At 41.5% G+C, this 20,780-nt stretch overlaps 1 protein-coding gene across 3 annotated transcripts in view; it reads right to left on the reverse strand.

Moving 5' to 3' along the window:
• The window catches only part of alpk2 (alpha-kinase 2), a 94,882-nt gene that overhangs the window by 21,117 nt on the left and 52,985 nt on the right, over positions 1 to 20,780 (reverse strand). For all 3 annotated transcript variants that reach the window (XM_063042696.1, XM_063042694.1, XM_063042695.1), the window contains 5 exons: positions 19,279 to 19,406; positions 19,146 to 19,181; positions 8,310 to 8,420; positions 6,368 to 6,639; positions 1,113 to 1,201 (listed from right to left, as the gene is read on the reverse strand). In XM_063042696.1, the coding sequence (XP_062898766.1) occupies positions 1,113 to 1,201; positions 6,368 to 6,639; positions 8,310 to 8,420; positions 19,146 to 19,181; positions 19,279 to 19,406 (636 nt within the window). The remainder of the gene's footprint in view (positions 1 to 1,112; positions 1,202 to 6,367; positions 6,640 to 8,309; positions 8,421 to 19,145; positions 19,182 to 19,278; positions 19,407 to 20,780) is intronic.

The following is a 20,780-nucleotide window of genomic DNA, read 5'->3' on the forward strand; positions in this document are numbered from 1 at the left end:
TTTGAACAACAACTGAACCTCTTGACCATGTCTGCATGCTTCTATGCATTGAGTTGCTGCCATCTGATTGGCTGATTAGATATTTGCATTAATGAGCAGGTGTAGCTAATAAACTGGCCACTGTGTGTACAATCTTTTTTTGGGGACCTGGACATAGCTGGTAAGGTCATCCTTAATCACCTTTGAGAAGGTGTCAGGGAGGGTCCTCCATGATATATTACAGTCCGGTAAAGGTACTCTCAGAGTGCCGTTAAGTGGGGACTTTCTGGATTTAAATACCTTTAAATCCAGAAACTCACTACCTAACCTCATGCTTAATTGCCTTTGAAAAGCTAGTGGGGAGTGTCCTCCACGAACCATTACAGTTAAGGCTGATTTATACTTCTGCGTCAACGCGTTGCTATAACGTCTGCGTCGCCGCAAACCCTACGCAGAGCCAACGCGGAACCCTATGTGAGAGCTTGCGTTGCTGCGACGCGCACATCTCCCAAAATGTAACCGCACGTCGCGGCAACGCAGACCGTAAAAACTGTGATTCCGCTTGGTAGCATCGCATGTCATCCTACGCTGCAATAGCCTCCCACTGGGCGACTGAAGGGCAGGGAAGGAACTCTGGCTGCAATGCTTTCCATAAAGCTTTACAGACCTCCAAAATTATGGAGGACACATTTCGCACGAAAAAAGGCGCTTGCGTCTTGTTTACCCCGAGACTACCATGACCATGAAGCCTTGCGCGGGCAGGTGAGTGCACGTGTGATGTGCGCGAATTGCCGAGCGACGCAGACACACCACCGCACAGGTATAAATGCTCCCAACGCGCGTAGGCTACTTGCGTAGGTTACGGCGTCCAGTTAACGCAGAAGTATAAACCAGGCTTAAGGGTACTCCCAGAGTCCTGTTAGGTAGGGAATTCCTTGATTTATATAGATCCCCCAATGCTAATGAAGAAACATGGACCATGTGTTACTCCCATCCATTTAAACCCTGGTCTTTGGTGATAGAGGTTACAGATCTGGGATAGGATGTCAGCGGCGCCGACGTGAGAGACTGCGGTGCAGTTTGTAGAGAGTGTCCACATGAGGCCACAACAAGCAAAGTACACAGTTACTTACTCAGGAGCTTCCCCGAATCCTTCCACCAAAGTGCCCACTGCGGAAAACATGTTGCTATACTGCCGAGCAGCATTCTGTACGTGGCATTCCTAAAAAATGAACAATGCCATTTTTTACTTCACTGGACTGAAAACAGACACTTGTAATACTTGTGCAACACTTATGACAGTTATGTCACCCAGTATATGCCCTCTTCTCACTGCTACCATCAGGGAGGAAGTACAGGAGCCTGAAGACAGACACTCCATGATTCAGGAATGGTTTCTTCCCCTCTGCCATCTAATTTCTGAACAAATATTGAACCCATAAATGGGTTCCTTCCTCACCACTTTATTTATTTCTACTTTTTGTACTTATTTATCATGTATATATGTCTTACTGTAATTTACAGTTTTTATTATTGTGTATTACAATGTACTACTGCTGCATAACAACAAATTTCACGACACATGCCGGTGGTATTAAACCTGATTCTGATTCTGATAATCGTCACAATTAAAGGCATTTTACCATTTGACAGTGAACCAACATGCCGCACCAAAATATACATATAGAACATAGAACTGTACAGCACAGTACCCGCATTTTGGTCCACAATGTTTTGCGGACCTTCTAACCAATTCCAATCTAATTAACCAATTACTTCAATCTAATTAGGTATTATTAATCTATTACCCCCCTCCCACATAGCCCTCCATTTTTCATTTCATCCACATGCCTATCTGAGAGTCTTTTAAATATCTCTATCTTATCTTTGTCCCACTCCCATCAGTATCCACGCCAGGATCACTAGACTCAAAAAGAGTTATTTTCACCAAACAATAAGACCGACAGACACCTCCACCCACTAACTCTACCACTGCGTTACTATTTTCAGTCAGTCACCTTACATATCCTGGGATAAAGCTGCTGGCTTTCCACTCTGTAAATGCCTTGTCATCATCTTGTACATCTCTATCATCGACTCTTAACCTCATCATCTCCGTAGAGTGAAATTCCATCACAAAAGGAAGCCATTGAGTAAACCTATCCAAATCTACGTTTATCCTTGATGCGAGATATAATTCTAATTACATTTACCAATCTTGTTATCGAATCCTTTCATTTCTGCTTCCAACCTAAACCTGAATGTTTACATTGTTTCTGCCGCTGAATCACTTGAACTGGATATAATTTCTTCAGCCTCATAGTTCTTCCATCATTGGCTCTCATTTTTATTTTACAGCTGCACGGACTAGCCACTGCTCTGAGCAGGAAGTTTTTATAAAACATTTAATTCATTTTAATAAACTCACTTCAATAAAACACTTCATTCCAGCTGCATAGCAACAAAGGCTATGTGCACGGGAGCTTTTCAGTCATGCTCCTGCACAGCTTAGAGGGAACAGTGGTTCTGTCCAAGAAAGTTCCACCTGTAATTGTTTTTATAGTTAAGGTGTGTTAAACTCTCTCTCTTACTGGCTATCTTTTCTATACAGTATTATGAAAACTATTCTGCACCACTGATTGAGGTTCAATGTCTGTGTTATACAGATTTTTAATCATTTATACCTTCTTAGTTCAAAAGAGCATAATTTCAATGGGACATAAAAATATACCTGATCCAATTCCAACTGGTTATTGGTGTTAGGATATATTCAGGAGTTATGGTATATAACCATATAATAACCATATAACAATTACAGCACCGAAACAGGCCATCTCGGCCCTTCCAGTCCATGCCAAACGCTTACTCTCACCTAGTCCCACCGACCTGCACTCAGCCCTAACCCTCCATTCCTTTCCTGTCCATATAGCTATCCAATTTAACTTTAAATGACAACGTCGAACCTGCCTCAACCACTTCTGCTGGAAGCTCGTTCCACACAGCTACCACTCTCTGAGTAAAGAAGTTCCCCCTCATGTTACCCCTAAACTTTTGCCCTTTAACTCTCAACTCATGTCCTCTTGTTTGAATCTCCCCTACTGTCAATGGAAAAATCCTATCCACGTCAACTCTATCTATCCCACTCATAATTTTAAATACCTCTATTAAGTCCCCCCTCAGCCTTTTATTCAAAAAATAAAGACCTAACCTGTTCAACCTTTCTCTGTAACTTAGGTGATGAAACCTAGGTAACCTTCTAGTAAATCTTCTCTGTACTCTCTCTATTTTGTTGACATTTTTCCTATAATTTGGTGACCAGAACTGTACACAATACTCCAAATTTGGCCTCACCAATGCCTTGTACAGTTTCAACATTACATCCCAACTCCTATACTCAATGCTCTGATTTATAAAGGCCAGCATACCAAAAACTTTCTTCACCACCCTATCCACATGAGATTCCACCTTCAGGGAACTACACACCATTATTCCTAGATCACTCTGTTCTACTGCATTCTTCAATGCCCTACCATTTACCATGTATGTCTTATTTTGATTAGTCCTACCAAAATGTAGCACCTCACATTTATCAGCATTAAACTCCATCTGCCAACTTTCAGCCCACTCTTCTAACTGGCCTAGTTCTCTCTGCAAGCTTTGAAAACCTACTTCATTATCCACAACTCCACGTATCTTAGTATCTTCTGCATACTTACTAATCCAATTTACCACCCCATCATCCAGATCATTAATGCATATGACAAACAACATTGGACCCAGTACAGATCCCTGAGGCACACCACTAGTCACTAGCCTCCAATCTGACAAACAGTTATCCACCACTAGTCTCTGGCGTCTCCCATCCAGCCACTGCTGAATCCATTTTACTACTTCAATATTAATACCTAATGATTGAACCTTCCTAACTAACCTTCCATGTGGAACCTTGTCAAAGGCCTTATAGACAATATCCACTGCTTTACCCTCATCAACTTTCCTCGTGTCCTCTTCAAAAAATTCAATAAGATTTGTCAAATATGACCTTCCACACACAAATCCATGTTGACTGTTCCTAATCAGACCCTGTCTATCCAGATAATTATATATACCATCTCTAAGAATACTTTCCATCAATTTACCCACCACTGACATCAAACTCACAGGCTGATAATTGCCAGGTTTACTCTTAGAACCCTTTTTAAACAATGGAACAACATGAGCAATACGCCAATCCTCCGGCACCATCCCCGTTTCTAATGACATCTGAAATATTTCTGTCAGTGCCCCTGCTATTTCCACACTGACTTCCCTCAAGGTCCTAGGGAATATCCTGTCAGGACCCAGAGACTTATCCACTTTTATATTCCTTAAAAACGCCAGTACTTCCTCTTCTTTAATCATCATAGTTTCCATAACTTCCCTACCTGTTTCCCTTACCTTACACAATTCAATATCCTTCTCCTTAGTGATTTCCGAAGAAAAGAAATTGTTCAGAATCTCCCCCATCTCTTTTGGCTCCACATATAGCTGTCCACTCTGATTCTCTAAGGGACCAATTTTATCCCTCACTATCCTTTTGCTATTAATATAACTGTAGAAACCCTTGGGACTTATTTTCTCCTTACTTGCCAAAGCAACCTCATATCTTCTCTTAGCTTTTCTAATTTCTTTCTTAACATTCTTTTTACATTCTTTATATTCCTCGAGCACCTCATTTACTCCATGCTGCCTATATTTATTGTAGATATCTCTCTTTTTCCGAACCAAGTTTCCAATATCCCTTGGAAACCATGGCTCTCTCAAACTTTTAATCTTTCCTTTCAACCTAACAGGAACATAAAGACTCTGTACCCTCAAAATTTCACCTTTAAATGACCTCTATTTCTCTACTACATCCTTCCCATAAAACAAATTGTCCCAATCCACTCCTTCTAAATCCTTTTGCATCTCCTTAAAGTTAGCCTTACTCCAATCAAAAATCTCAACTCTGGGTCCTGACCTTTCCTTCTCCATAATTATATTGAAACAAATAGTATTGAGATCACTGGACCCAAACTGCTCCCCAACACAAACCTCCGTCACCTGACCTATCTCATTCTCTAACAGCAGATCCAACACTGCCCCTTCTCTAGTTGGTACCTCTATGTATTGCTGCAAAAAACTACCCTGCACACATTTTACAAAGAGGTTGCTGTTGAAATTAGTATAACAAATATTAATTTCGACAGCAACCTCTTCAGACCTGAATGTGGATTGTAGATTGAGCTTGAAGTGTACCCAGAAGAATGCTGTTCTTGGAGCTGCAGACTGAGATCGATTGCAAATAAAGAAACACTCCACTTGACCTCAGATGTCTGCATATGCATTGAATGTGGCCCAGAATCAGTGGAGAGTAACATTCACTTTGGGTGTCTGGAGTGTGGGTACGAAGACGGAGGTGTTTGAAAGCTATGTGTAATTCAAAGGAAGCATTGTAGATACATTGTAAATATATAATTGTTTTGCCGTTGTCTTTGATCTTTAGCATATAAAAATGCCATGTAATATTGGACTGAGCAGGCCTCTTCTTCCAAGAGTATGATGCCTGTTGCTTGTTTTGCTGCATGAAATCTTCTATATCCACCAGCTTCTGAAGATTTTGTTCACAGTCGCAACAATTGGGATTACAGTATAGATTGAACCTCAATGTTAGCACTGTTTTTTGCCATAACAACTTGGTTACGTAACTCTTCACTCACACATAGATTTAATTATCTAGATACGCTGTACAGTTGTTCCAAATTCAAAATCAGTTAGGCCGCAATGTTGGTTCCCCAAGGTATCAGATTCCTTCTCCCATGGACCACTCTCCTCTCTTATCAGATTCTTTCTTCTTCAGCTCTTTAACCTTTCTATCACCTCCCAGGTTTTCACTTCATTCCCCATTCCCTCACCCATTCAGCTTCCCCCTCACCTGGTTTCACCTATGACCTGCCAGCTTACACTCCTTCCTCTCCGTCCACCTTCTTATTCTGGCTTCTTTTCCTCCTTCCTTTCCAGTCCTGTTGAAGGGTCTCGGCCCGAAATATCAACTGTCTATCCCCCTCCTTAGATGCTGCCTGACCTGTTGAATTCCTCCAAAATTTTGTGAATGTGTGTTCCCCGAGATAAGGTCCAGTAATGCTTTTTCTGACATCTTTCTGAGCCACATCTTGAGTGCATTAAGTAGCTGGAAACATCTGATCATTGACAAGCTTGAATAAAGTCGAGAAAACACCCATGAACTAAACCCATTGTAGAAAATGAAAAAATTAAGTCTCAATGTTAGAATGCATAATCAGTCATTTTTATTTGCAGGCTAAAGACTATTGAAGCATAATTCATATACAAGGAGGTCTGTATATTTTACCTGTACAGCCAGTATGTAGTTCCGTTGTAAGAGCTCATTCTTTGTTTTTATCCCATATGAAATGGCGTTGTGAATTTTTAACACACAGCTGTGTCCAGGATCAAACAAAGGCACAAGGCCATAAATGACTTTAGTCCGAAATGCCTTTCTGTGCAACCCTTCGCCAAAATGTGTTTCTTCTGTGGTAATGCTGCCGTATATCTTGGGCTGAAAGGCGCACTCACTTGCCAGCTCCTTTTCAATGATGGGCTGTAGTAACTCAATTTTCTCTCCTTAAGCAGGTAAAGAAAATAATATGGACACAAGAGAGGAAGAGAAAATGTCATTGACTATGAGGTTTTTTTTTGCTTTCAACAAGATAATATACTAGGCTGCTGTAAGCTTGGGGTTCGATTCCGGCTGCTGCCTGTAAGGAATTTAAATTTTCTCCTGCGCAGCTGGAATGGTCTTTTCCAGCAACTCACTCTGAAACATCACATCCAACTGCCTCAAGATGTATAAAAGACCACAAACAATGAACATATAAGCACTTGCCCAAACCTGACTTTCTGCAGCTGATTCTTGGGGAGTCGAGCAGCAGAGGACACAGCCTCGATGACCCTTCAGAACAGAGATTAGGAGGAATGTCTTTAGACAGAGGGTGGAGAATCTGTGGAACTCATTGCCAAAGATGGCTATGGAGGCCAAGTGATTGGGTATCTTTGAAGCAGAGGTTGATAGGTTCTTGATTAGTAAGGGCATCAATGTTACAGGGAGAAGGCAGGAGAACGGGGTTGAGAGGGATAATTAATCAGCTGTGATTGAATAGCAGAACGGATTCAATGGGCCAAGTGGCTTAATCCTGCTCCTATGTTTTACGGTCCTCCAAGCGGATCACGTACTTGCCGTAGGCATTCGAGGCTTGTGTGCCTCCATCAAAGGGTGAATGCCAGTATGAGTTGCCATGTAACTGTGTCATTCAATGACAGAGTGTCCATCATGTCCAGCACAAAATAATTTTGGGAATGCACTTGAGTACACCTAGTGCCCACCTTATTAGGGACAACTGTACACCCACTTCTTAATGCAACTATCTAATCAGCAAACTCAGCAACTCTGTGTATAAAAGCATCCAGAGGTTTAGCTGGCATTCAGACAAAATATCAGAATGAGGAAAGAGGTGTGATCTAAGTGACTTTGACTGTGGAATGATTGTTGGTGTTAGACAGGGCAGTTTGAGTTATCTCAGAAACTGCTGAACTCCTGGGATTTTCATGCATAACAGTCTCTACATTATACAGAGAATGGTGCAAAGAACAAAAAGAAAGCATTCGGTGAGAAGCAGTCTTGTGGGTGAAAATGCCCTGTTAATGATAAAAGTCAGAATGGCTAGACTGGTTCAAGCTGACAGGAAGGCGACAGCAGCTCAAATAACTACATGTTACAACAGTCGAGCGTCCAGAAGAGCATCTCTGACTGCACTACATGTTGAACCTTGAAGTGGATGGGCCACAGCAGGAGACGACCACAAATGTACACTCAGTGACCACTTTATTAGGTAATTAGGTAACTCATAGTGGCCAATGATGTATGTAATGGTGATTTATGTTGTTTAGCATGTATTCCAGGAGATAGTCCTGATAATAGCAGAATAATTGTCAAGGATTTAAGCCCTTGCTTGCAGTTTCCCATCGATCCAGTAAGTCAGAAGGAGCTGATATCCCTTATTACCAACTTTAAGTCTTTAAGCATGCCATCTTTAAGTCTCTGCAGCAGTGCAGTGCTTAAGTTCTTGCCAGTATCATCATGGCGATGCTTCCTTGAGGAATCATGTTTGGCAACAAGAACACAGAATATCTATATAGGATTTGGAGGCTGGTATTAATTCTACATACAGTTACAGATAATACTGTAAACTTGTTGGGATTAATGATTCTGACAGGAGAATTAATGGAAAGCTTACCTTGTATTCCCCTGGAGATTTCACATGATTTTAATTGATTAAACTCTGGTGGTTCTGCTGCAGAGTCCTGAGGAGTTCCTAGACTTGAATCTTCCCATTTGCCCAAATTTTCTGGATTGAGAAGAAACAGAAATATACTTACTGAGATAGCTTAGCAACACAATAACTCTGAAGCAAAGCTAAAGATCTAACACCTGAGGTGAAAATGAGTTAGTGTATCTTTATATCAGTTCTATTTTTGACCCCAGCTCCCTTGAAGTACACGATAGATAAATCAAACAAAATTTAGACTTCCTTCTGAGAAGATAATAATATACTGTAGCTAACTTGAAAATGTTTCTTTGAAACATGGGTAATCACAGAAAAGGAAATAATTTCCCATAAAAGGCACGGTAGAATAGTGGTTAGCACAATGTTTTGTGGCACCAGGCATCACCAGTCAGGATTCAATACCCACCACTGTCTGTAAGAAGTTTGTACATTCTACTTGTGACTAGGTTGTCTCCAGAGACTTCTGTTTCCTCCCACATTCCAAAATAAAACATAGGGTTAGGATTATGGTTAGTAAGCTGCAGGCATGCTATATTGGTGCCAAAGGCATGGTAGCGCTAGTGGGCTGTCCCCAGCATATCCACAGACTGCGTTGGTCAAAATGATGCATTTCACTATATATTTCAATGATCTGATATTCATATACATGACAAATATAATTAAATCTTTTAATCTTTTGTGCCATTATGCTCATCAGAGAGATTGGCATGTTTTACCTAATTGAAACTCCCAATTGGCAGTGTTCATTAATTAAAAACATTATTGTGGATATTCTAATCAAGACTAATGTGTAATCTTCAGGAACATAAAATCTAGAGTGAGGATTTGGTTAATCATAGATTTATATAAGGCTATTCCCTCTCATAACATTTGTTAATCTTAGACCATAAGACCATAAGATATAGGAGCAGAATTAGGCCATTTGGTCCATCAAGGTTAGAGGTGTTGTGGATAGTGTGGAGGGCTGTCAGAGGTTACAGTGGGACATTGATAGGATACAAAACTGGGCTGAGAAGTGGCAGATGGAGTTCAACCCAGATAAGTGTGAGGTGGTTCATTTTGGAAGGTCAAATATGATGACAGAGTATAGTATTAATGGTAAGACTCTTGGCAATGTGGAGGATCAGAGGGATCTTGGGGTCTGAGTCCATAGGACACTCAAAGCTGCTGCACAGGTTGACTCTGTGGTTAAGAAAGCATACGGTGCATTGGCTTTCATCAATTGTGGGATTAGGTTTAGGAGCAGAGAGGTAACAGTGCAGCTATATAGGACCATGGTCAGACCCCACTTGGAGTACTGTGCTCAATTCTACTCCCACTTGGAGTACTGTGCTCAAGGCTGAAATGGCTAACACGAGAGGGCACAGTTTTAAGCTGCTTGGAAGTGGGTACAAAGGAGATATCGGGGTAAGTTTTTTTACACAGAGAGTGGTGAGTGCGTGGAATGGGCTGCCGGTGACAGTGGTGGAGACGGATATGATAGGGTCTTTTAAGAGACTCCTTAGGTATATGGCGCTCAGAAAAACAGAGGCTTATGGGTAACCCTAGGTAATTTTTCAGGGAAGGATATGTTCGGCATAGCTTTGTGGGCCGAAGGGCTTGTATTGTGCTGTAGGTTTTCTATGTTTCTATGAGTCAGCTTTGCCATTTTATCATGACTGATCCATTTTCCCTTTCAGCCCCAATCTTCTTCCTTCTCCCCATATCCCTTCATGTCATGACTAATCAAGACTGTATCAACATCTATCTTAAATATACTCAATGACTTGGCCTCCACGTTGGCCTGTAGCAATGAATTCCACAGATCCACCATTCTCTGGCTAAAGAAATTCCTTCTCATCTCCATTCCAAAAGGATACCCCTCTGTCAAGGCCTTTCAACATTCAATAGGTTTCAATGAGGTCACCCCTCATCTTCCGCATCAGAGAACAATGTATTCAACAGAATGAATTTAAGAGACAGAGGACAGGTTTCTGAAGCTACTTCATGGCACCTTATGTGCTGCTGATCAAGGCAAAATTTCGAGGACATCATCTCTATTCTTTAATTTCTCTGGGAGAACCAGAGATGTTCTCTGGCGTGGCACAGTAAATTAGTTGATAGCATAATGCCTTACAGTGCAGCAACCCGGGTTCGATCCCCACCGCTCCCTGTAAGGGATTTCTAAGTTCTCCCCATGACTGTGTAGGTTTCCGCTGGGTGCTCAGGTTTCCTCATCTCCACATTTCAAAAGACATATGGATTAGTAGGTTAATTTGTCACGGGTGTATTTGGGCCGGAAGGGCCTGTTACCATGCTGTATCTCGAAATAAAAGGTGCAGACAGCCCAGCGCATCTGCAGATGTGAACTTCCCACTATTCCGGACTTTTACAAAGACAGGTGTGTAAAAAGGGCCCGAAGGATTATTGGGGACCTGAGTCACCCCAACCACAAACTGATCCAGCTGCTACCATTGGGAAATGGTACCGCAGCATAAAAGCCAGGACCAACAGGCTCCCGGACAGCTTCTTCCAGTAGGCCATCAGTCTGCTTAATTCATGCTGACACAACTGTATTTCTATGTTATACTGCCTATCCTGTTGTACATACTATTATAATTACTATAAATTTCACATTGCACATTTAGACAGAGACGTAACGTAACGAACTTTACTCCTCATGTATTTGAAGGATGTAAATAATAAAGTCAATTCAATTCAATTGTTATCTCTAAGGCTTTGATTACACCAGTTTAACAAATACAAATTCATTCTAAATTGAAAATTAGCTTGTAGAATATCTTGATTTGTCGCATGTTCATCAAAGCATACAGTGAAATGCGTCGTTTGCGTCAAATCAAATCAAATCAACGTGGATTGTGCTGGGCAACCCGCACAGTTTCCAATAGCATGCCCACAACTCACTATTCCTAACCACACATCTTTGTTTTGGAATATGGGAGGAAACCAGAACATCCGGAGGAAATCTGCACATTCACGGCAGAATGTACAAACTCCTTACATACCACAACAGGGATTGAACTCAGATCATTGAACACTGGTGCCGTAAAACCCTGTGCTAAATGCTTCATTACCATGACACTCTTTAATTTCAGAGAAAGTAGCTTCTCTGCATTTGGCTGTTGGCAGAAGGAGCTTTCAGTCTGTACTTAAACTGTTGCACGAGTGAAGGAATATTATGCAAAGCCAGTCTTATATTAGATCTTACAATGGGCTCACTTTGTTGTAGGTTTCCCCAGTTTACACATAGTTCCACTTCATCTTCAAATTTGAGTAATGCGACAAGAATGCAAAGAATTGTTAATGTGATATTGGTCTCAGAGACTATCACAACTTCCATTTGCAATTACAAAATAAATAGCTATGTGAACGGTGTAACTCAGCAATAATGAAAAATCATGTTGCAATATATTTTTCGTGGTACATTAAAAGCTGAACAAAGGCAAGTACAAAAGATTCTGCTGGTAATCCAGAGTAACACACACAAAATGCTAGAGGAAATCAGCAGGCCAGGTAGCATCTATAGACAAGAATAAACAGTAGACGTTTCTGGCAGAGACCCTTCATCAGGACTGGAAGGGGGGGGCGGGGGAAGAAGTCTGAATAAGATGGTGGGTGGAGTGAAAGCCAGATGAGGGGAGAAGGTGGGTGGGTAGGGAGGGGGAAACGAAGTAAGAAGCTGGGAGGTGATAGGTGGAAAAGATAAAGACGGAACCTGATAATGTTGGGTCAGAGGAACACAGGAGAAAAGGGAGGAAGAGGGGCACCTGAAGGATGTAAACACAAAATACTCTGCAGATAGGCAGGTGTGGAGAAGGGATGAGGGAAACCAGAATGGGAGATGGGAAAAGGGAGAAGGGGGAGGGGGGAGAAATTACCAGAAGTCAGAGAAATCGATGTCAATGCCATCAGGTTGGAGGCTACCCAGGCAGATTATGAGGTGTTGCTTCTCCAACCTGAGAGGGGCCGGAAATCAAATAACAGTTGAATTGCAGTGACAGATTCAGGTCTTCCATGGAGTACTTTATGAAGAAACTTTCCCAGTCAACGGTTGAGGAATACAGATTGCCCACTTTCTTTCAGACTACGTAAAAATTAGTTGTACAATTTTTTTGCATACTGTTATCAGAAAACCACCACAGCATTCTTTAGTGCACCACCAAAATTAATTTGCATTGACATTCCATGCTTAGCAATAAAACCAACATTCCATTGTGCTCCACGGGAGAGTTATCATACGTAGGTATTCTGTCACTAAATTACATATTGCAACTGATGTGTTTGATTATAAGAGGAGAAGGAGACAGAGAGGTAAGGAGGCTTAGGAAAGCACCCACCATCCACGCCACGCTCTGTCCTCACTGTTCCCATCCAGGAGGAGGTACAGGAGCCTTAGGTCCCACATACATTGTTCAGGAACAGTTATTTCCCTTCATCCATCAGGCTTCTGAACCAAAGTGTATAACTTCATTCACCTCAACTCTGGACTGATTTCACAACCTATGGTCTCACTTTCAATGACTTTACAACTCATACTCTTAGTATTATTTACTATTATTTATTATTATTATTTGTATTTACAGTTTGTCTTTTGTTTGCATATTGTTGTTTGTCAGTCTTTGTGTGTAGTTTTTCATTGATTCCATTGTATTTTTTGTTCTACTCTGAATGCCTGCAAGAAAATGTATCTCAGGGTTGTATATGGTAACCCATATGTTCTTTGATAATAAATTTACTTTGAACTTTGAATTCCAAAGTTTGGGACTAATCCCCATTGGTTTCCTTATCAATGAATTATAGGGCTAGATTTGATGAGAGGGATGAAAGATTCTTTGGGTCATGATATTTCTTAGAATTGAGACTTTTCCATGCCAGTGTATCCCTGTAGGTATACAGCATGTCATTTCACTACTAACTGTTTAATCTAGATCATCATTATAATCATCATCATCGAAACGCAGGAGACCAAAGACAACTTGGCACCATACCGTAGAGGTAGAAATGAGGCCTGAACAACATCTGGGGGACAGTAGAGAAGATGGCCAAGGACAGACAGAGACATCAGCCTTCTTTGCGGCTCTAAATGCCAGCAGTGTAACAGGCATTTGATGATCATCATCATCATTATTTTTATGTGCCATGTCAGATAACGTGGGCTATTGTGGTCTTTGACCATGATTGTTCTTGGGAAATATTCTCTTCTGGGCAGTATCTTTACAAGAAGGGGCTGAGGAGAGCAAGAAGGGGGCATGAGAAGGCCTTGGTGAGTAGGGTAAAGGAAAACCCCAAGGCATTCTTCAATTATGTGAAGAAAAAAAGGATGACAGGAGTGAAGGTAGGATCGATTAGAGATAAAGGTGGGAAGATGTGCCTGAAGGCTGTGGAAGTGAGCGAGGTCCTCAATGAATACTTCTCTTCCGTATTCACCAATGAGAGGGAACTTGATGACGGTGAGGACAATATCAGTGAGGTTGATGTTCTGGAGCATGTTGATATTAAGGGAGAGGAGGCGTTGGAGTTGTTAAAATACATTAGGACAGATAAGTCCCCGGGGCCTGACGGAATATTCCCCAGGCTGCTCCATGAGGGAAAGGAAGAGATTGCTGAGCCTCTGGCTAGGATCTTTATGTCCTCATTGTCTATGGGAATGGTACCGAAGGATTGGAGGGAGACAAATGTTGTCCCCTTGTTCAAAAAAAGGTAGTAGGGATAGTCCAGATAATTATAGACCAGTGAGCCTTACATCTGTGGTGGGAAAGCTGTTGGAAAAGATTCTTAGAGATAGGATCAATAGGCATTTAGAGAAACATGGTCTGATCAGGGACAGTCAGCATGGCTCTGTGAAGGGCAGATTGTGTCTAACAAGCCTGATAGAGTTCTTTGAGGAGATGACCAGGCATATAGATGAGGGTAGTGCAGTGGATGTGATCTATATGGATTTTAGTAAGGCATTTGACAAGGTTCCACACGGTAGGCTTATTCAGAATGTTAGAAGGCATGGGATCCAGGGAAGTTTGGCCAGGTAGATTCAGAATTGGTTTGCCTGCAGAAAGCAGAGGGTCATGGTGGAGGGAGTACATTCGGATTGGAGGGTTGTGACTAGTGGTGTCCCACAAGGGTCTGTCCTGGGACCTCTATTTTTCATGATTTTTATTAACAACCTGGATGTGGGGGTAGAAGGGTGGGTTGGCAAGTTTGCAGATGACACAAAAGTTGGTGGTGTTGTGAATAGTGTAGAGGATTGTCGAAGATTGCAGAGAGACATTGATAAGATGCAGAAGTGGGCTGAGAGGTGGCAGATGGAGTTCAACCTGGAGAAGCGTGAGGTGGTACACTTTGGAAGGACAAACTCCAAGGCAAAGTACAAAGTATATGGCAGGATACTTGGTAGTGTGGAGGAGCAGAGGGATCTCGGGGTACATGTCCACAGATCACTGAAAGTTGCCTCACAGGTAGATAGGGTAGTTAAGAAAGCTTATGGAGTGTTAGCTTTCATAAGTCGAGGGATAGAGTTTAAGAATTGCGGGGTACTGATGCAGCTCTATAAAACTCTGGTTCGGCCACACTTGAAGTACTGTGTCCAGTTCTGATCGCTTCACTATAGGAAGGATGTGGAAGCATTGGAAAGGGTACAGAGGAGATTTACCAGGATGCTGCCTGGTTTAGAGAGGATGCATTATGATCAGAGATTAAGGGAGCTAGGGCTTTACTCTTTGGAGAGAAGGAGGATGAGAGGAGACATGATAGAGGTATACAAGATATTAAGAGGAATAGATGGAGTGGACAGCCAGCGCCTCTTCCCCAGGGCACCACTGCTCAATACAAGAGGACATAGCTTTAAGGTAAGGGGTGGGAAGTTCAAGGGGGATATTAGAGGAAGGTTTTTTCTCAGAAAGTGGTTGGTATGTGGAATGCACTGCCTGAGTCAGTGGTGGAGGCAGATACACTAGTGAAATTTAAGAGACTACTGGACAGGTATATGGAGCAATTTAAGTTGGGGGCTTATATGGAAGGCAAAGTCACTATTTGCCTGGTCACCTCCTCAAAGAACTCTATCAGACTTGTTAGACCCTTCACAAAGCCATGCTGACTGTCCCTAACTTCAATCTACCATGATCAACGTCTTCCTGGTACCCCTCCTGTAAAGTATTTTGAGAGGTCTGAGGCACTCTGAAGTAAGCTATTGTGTATTAATGAACACTGCAATGAAAATACTCAGTCATGGATACCTTATCATTGTGCAACAAAACACTCTGTTTACGGTGTAGGATGTTAGAGCTTAAAGTCATAGAGAAGTACAGCACAGAAAGAGGACTTTTAGCCCATCTAGTCCATAGAGAAACTATTTAAGCTGTCTACTCCCATCATCCTACCCGGAACCATAGCCTTCCATATCCCTACTGTCCATGTACCTATCCAAACTTTTCTTAAACGTTGAAATCGAGCTTGCATGCACCACTTGCTTTGGCACAAGTTCCTTGGTTCCGCTCCTCACAAGGTGGAAAGGGAGGTAACTCCAGACTTACCCTGACTCAGAAACTAGGAGGTGGGGGGGGGAGAGGAACAAGTACAAGCCAGCAGGTGATAGACTAACCCAGATGAGGGGGATGATGGGTGGCTGAAGGAGGGGGGATAAAGTGAGAGGCATCAGACCATAAGATTTAGGAACAGAATGAGGACATTTGGCCCATCAAGTCTTCTCCACCGTTTCATCATGGCAGATCCATTTGACCTCTCAGCCCCAAACTGCTGCCTCCTGCCCGTGTCCCTTCATGGCTTGACTAATCAAGAATCTGTCAATGTCTGCATTAACTATGCCCAATGACTCACCCTGTACAGCCGTCTGTCACAATGAATTTCACAGATTCACCACCCTCTGCCTAAAGAAATTCCTTCTCATCTCCATTCTAAATGGATACCCCTCAATTCTGAGGCTGTGTCCTCTAGTCTTAGATTCCCCCACCATAGGAAACTAATCCTAGTCTCTGTTCAGATGTTAGTCTATATACTCCATCAGTTTAAAACTTTGCTTCTCTCAATCCAGTAGCTGTTTCCTTGACTTTAAATTCCAGCCCATACTAATCAGATGTAAACAGAAGGAAATCTGCAGATGCTGGAAATTCAACCAACACACACAAAATGCTGGTGAACGCAGCAGGCCAGGCAGCATCTCTAGGAAGAGGTACAGTCAACGTTTCGGGCCAAGACCCTTCGTCAGGACTAACTGAAAGAAGAGATAGTAAGAGATTTGAAAGTGGGAGGGGGAGGGGAGATCCGAAATGATAGGAGAAGACAGGAGCGGGAGGGATGAGCTTAGAGCTGGAAAGTTGATTGGCAAAAGGGATACATGGCTGGAGAAGGGAGAGGATCATGGGACGGGAGGCCTGGGGAGAAAGAAAGGAGGAGGGGGAGCACCAGAGGAAGATGGAGAGAGGCAAGGAGTTATTGTGAGAGGGACAGAGAGAGAGAGAAAAAAAAAGAAGAGAGAAAATAAATAAATAAATAATGGATGGGGTACGAGGGGGAGGTGGGGCATTAACGGAAGTTAGAGAAATCAATGCTCATGCCATCAGGTTGGAGGCTAACCACATGGAATATAAGGTGTTGTTCCTCCAACCTGAGTGTGGCTTCATCTTGACAGTAGAGGAGGCCATGGATTGACATATCAGAATGGGAATGGGATGTGGAATTAAAATGAGTGGCCACTGGGAGGTCCTGCTTTCTCTGGCGGACAGAGCGTAGGTGTTCAGCGAAACGGTCTCCCAGTCTGCGTCGGGTCTCACCAATATACTGAAGGCCACACCGGGAGCACCGGACACAGTATATCACCCCAGCAGACTCACAGGTGTAACCCATCTCCCCACCCCACTCACTGTCAGCAGTATGGCAAGTGTGAGCAGACTATCACAATGAGTATGTGGGTCAACAAGCATTAAACTGTACACTATTTATCAGTAACACACTGAATTATGGATTTAAAATATGAAGGTCAAGTTCAATATATACACTGCATCTTGAGAAATATGGTTACTTTAATTTCTGTTTATGCTAACATTTCATTCATGAATTTTTCTTATAATGCCACTGACATTTTTTGGGGTATTGTTCTTTGATTTATGAAGCTGTTTTAGACTTTAATGAATAACATTGCAACTCCTTGTGTAAAAAAATGTTATTTCAAACTTCCCATCATATCCAGAAATTTCACTGAACAAACTGTTTTCCAGAAACACATACGTTTGTAATTGAGAATGGTTTTAAACACTTCAGTATTAATGGTAATACACACAAAGAACTCACCAGGTCATGCAGCATCTAGAGAAAGAAATAAACAGTTGACGTTCCTGATGAAGAGTCTTGACCCAAAATGTTGACAGCTTTTTCCTCTCCATGATCCTGGCTGAGTTCCTTCAGCATTTTGTGTGTGTTACTCTGGATTTCCAGATCAGCATTAATGGTTGCTCTTTGGTGGGAATTGGATAGCGAATGGGACAATTCACAATAGAACACTGACTTAAACTACCTGTGATTCCTTTGTCCTCCGTTTCTGCAACAATGCCTTTTCTTTGAAATAGGTGAGCCAAAGACAAGTAGACCTATTTAACTTTGCAGATGGATCACATCATTGGGATTATTTGTTCATCTTACTTTGCGGGAACAGACTAGAGCACTGATTAACTTCACAAAAAGTTCAATCCAGTTTGGAGCTAGACATGCTCTATAAGGAGTCCAGGATTTTATGAATAGTGCTTGACTTTTTAGTTTTAGTTCAATTTGTAGATGTTTTCTTTGCTTTTTCTTAATTTCTGGCAAAATTATATATTATCAGTTATTTGCAAAACTTCTCTCAAGAGAACTATTAACTTTTAAGCCCTGTAAGGTACAACTAAACCTAAATTTAGTCGTAAAATAACAATGTGTGCAAATTCGTAATTATATTATTTTATTTGTTTATTTTTATTTAGAGATAAAGCACGGTACAGGCCCACGGAGCCAGTGCTAGTCGATTAAATCCAGGATTAAACCTGGGTCGCTAACACTGTAAAAGTATTACACTAACCATGCTACCCCCAAAATACCCGACCAAAATTTTCCACGGTCTGTCAGATCACCTTCGTACTGTCACCAAACAGCCCATCCAACTAATCAGCCATGAATGGACATTTTCAAAATTCAAAGTAAATTAATTGTCAAGGCACATACTGTATATGTCACCATATACTACCCTGAGATTCATTGTCTTGTAGGCAATCACAGTCGAATAAAGAAATACAATAGAATCGATGAAAAAATTACACACAAAGACTGACAAACAACTAATGTGCAAAAGAAGACAAACTGCAAATCCATAATAATAATAATAATAATAATAATTTAAAAATAAATAAATAATACTAAGAACATGAGTTGTAGAGTCCATAGGTTGTGGAACCAGTTCTCACTCTTAGAATCCATACTTGATATTCTTAAAACAAAATGAACAACAGAAAGACATTCTTTTTATGTCCTGGATGATGTTATATTTTTAATCAATTAAAATTGGAAAATTCAAACTTTTTTTTGTTGTTTCCCACAGCCTTGCTCCAATCTGATGCACAGCCTCTTTACAGGTGATGCAACTGTTGCCTCCCGCTTCTAAATTAGCCCACAAGACTATAAGACATAGGAGCAGAATTAGGCCATTCAGTTCACTGAGTCTACCTGTTTTCTCTCCACCTCCAAATGTATTGGTTGGACAGTAAGCATCATGCACTGTTTTAATTGTAGGAATAAAAAGCAAAGTACCTTCAACAGCTTGACAGCTAAGAAGCTCATTCAAAACTGGAGAAATAAAAACAAATTGATTACCATTCCACTTGTACTCTTCTATAATTTCACTTCAAAACAGTAAGTTCGGCTTTGCCATGTTTTCTGATACCTTCAGTGGTGAAGTCAAACTCACAGGACACACTTCCATACACATTCTTCAAGGAGCACTGATACAACCCTCGATTTTTCTTAGTAGTCTGAACTATTGCCAAAGAGACTGGTGTTTCATCTCCTGCGCTATAATTTGAAAAAAGTTGCGACGGTAAACTTTGATAACTTTAATTGTGACGGAAGGAATGGTTGACAACAGCATGGGATGGAACAGAATTCCTTTTAAATGTTCAAAAACATCTGATTACAATCAGAGTTTCTTTTCTTCCTCGTTTTCCCAAATTTCTACATTTTAGAATGTAATTATAAAGGACATAAAATATCTTGGAAACTGACAACTAATTCTGAATCTTCGTTACAATGTGACATACTAGAGGATATACTGTGGCTATACAGTACAATAAATTAATTACAGCCCTTATAAAAAGTATTCAACCCCCTTGGAAGGTTTCATGTTTTATTGTTTTACAACATTGAATTACAGTGGATTTAATATGGCATTTTTTGACACTGATCAACAGTAAAAGACTCTTTTGTGCCAAAGTGAAAACATCTCTACAAAGTGATCTAAATTAATTACAAATAGAAAACCCAAAATAATTGATTGCAGACGTATTCACCCCTTCAAGTCAGTATTTAATAGATACACCTTTGACAGTAATTATAGCCTTGAGTCTGTGTGGATAGGTCTCTATCAGCTTTGCTCATTCGGACACTGCAATTTTTCCCCATTCTTCTTTACAAAACTGCTCAAACTCTGTTAGATTGCAGGGGATTGTGAGTGAACAGCCCTTTTCAAGTCCAGCCACAAATTATCAATTGGATTGAGGTCTGGATTCTGATTTCACCACTCCAGGACATTAACTTTGTTGTTTTTAAGCCATTCCTGCGTAGCTTTGGCTCTATGTTCGGGGTCACTGTCTTGCTGGAAAACAAATATTCTCCCAAGTCCAAGTTCTCTTGCAGACTGTATCAGGTTTGTCTCCAGGATTTCCCTGTATTTTGCTGCATTCATTTTACCCTCTACCTTCACAAGCCTCCCAGGGCCTGCTGCAGTGAAACATCCCCACAGCATGATGTAACCACCACCATGATTCATGGTAAGGATGGTGTGTTTTTGATGATGTGTGGTGTTTAGTGTGCTGGTCAAAAAGCTCAGTTTTGGTTTCATCAGACCATAGACCCTCTTCCAGTTGACTTCAGAGTCTCCCAAACTCCAGCCAAGATTTCACATGAGTTTTTTTCAACAGTGGCTTTCTCTTTGCCACTCTCCCACACAGCTGCAACTAGTGAAGCACCTGGGCGACAGTTGTATGTGCAGCCTCTGCCATCTCAGCCACTGAAGCTTGTAACTCCTCCAGGGTTGTCATAGGTCTCTTGGTGGCCTCCCTCACTAGTCCCCTTCTTATATGGTCACTCAGTTTCTGAGGATAGCCTGCTCTAGGCAGATTTACAGCTGTGCCATATTCTTTCCATTTTTTGATGATTGACTAAACTGTA

The sequence above is a fragment of the Mobula hypostoma genome, chromosome 3, assembly GCF_963921235.1.
Source record: "Mobula hypostoma chromosome 3, sMobHyp1.1, whole genome shotgun sequence".
Taxonomy (NCBI): Eukaryota; Metazoa; Chordata; class Chondrichthyes; order Myliobatiformes; family Myliobatidae; genus Mobula; species Mobula hypostoma.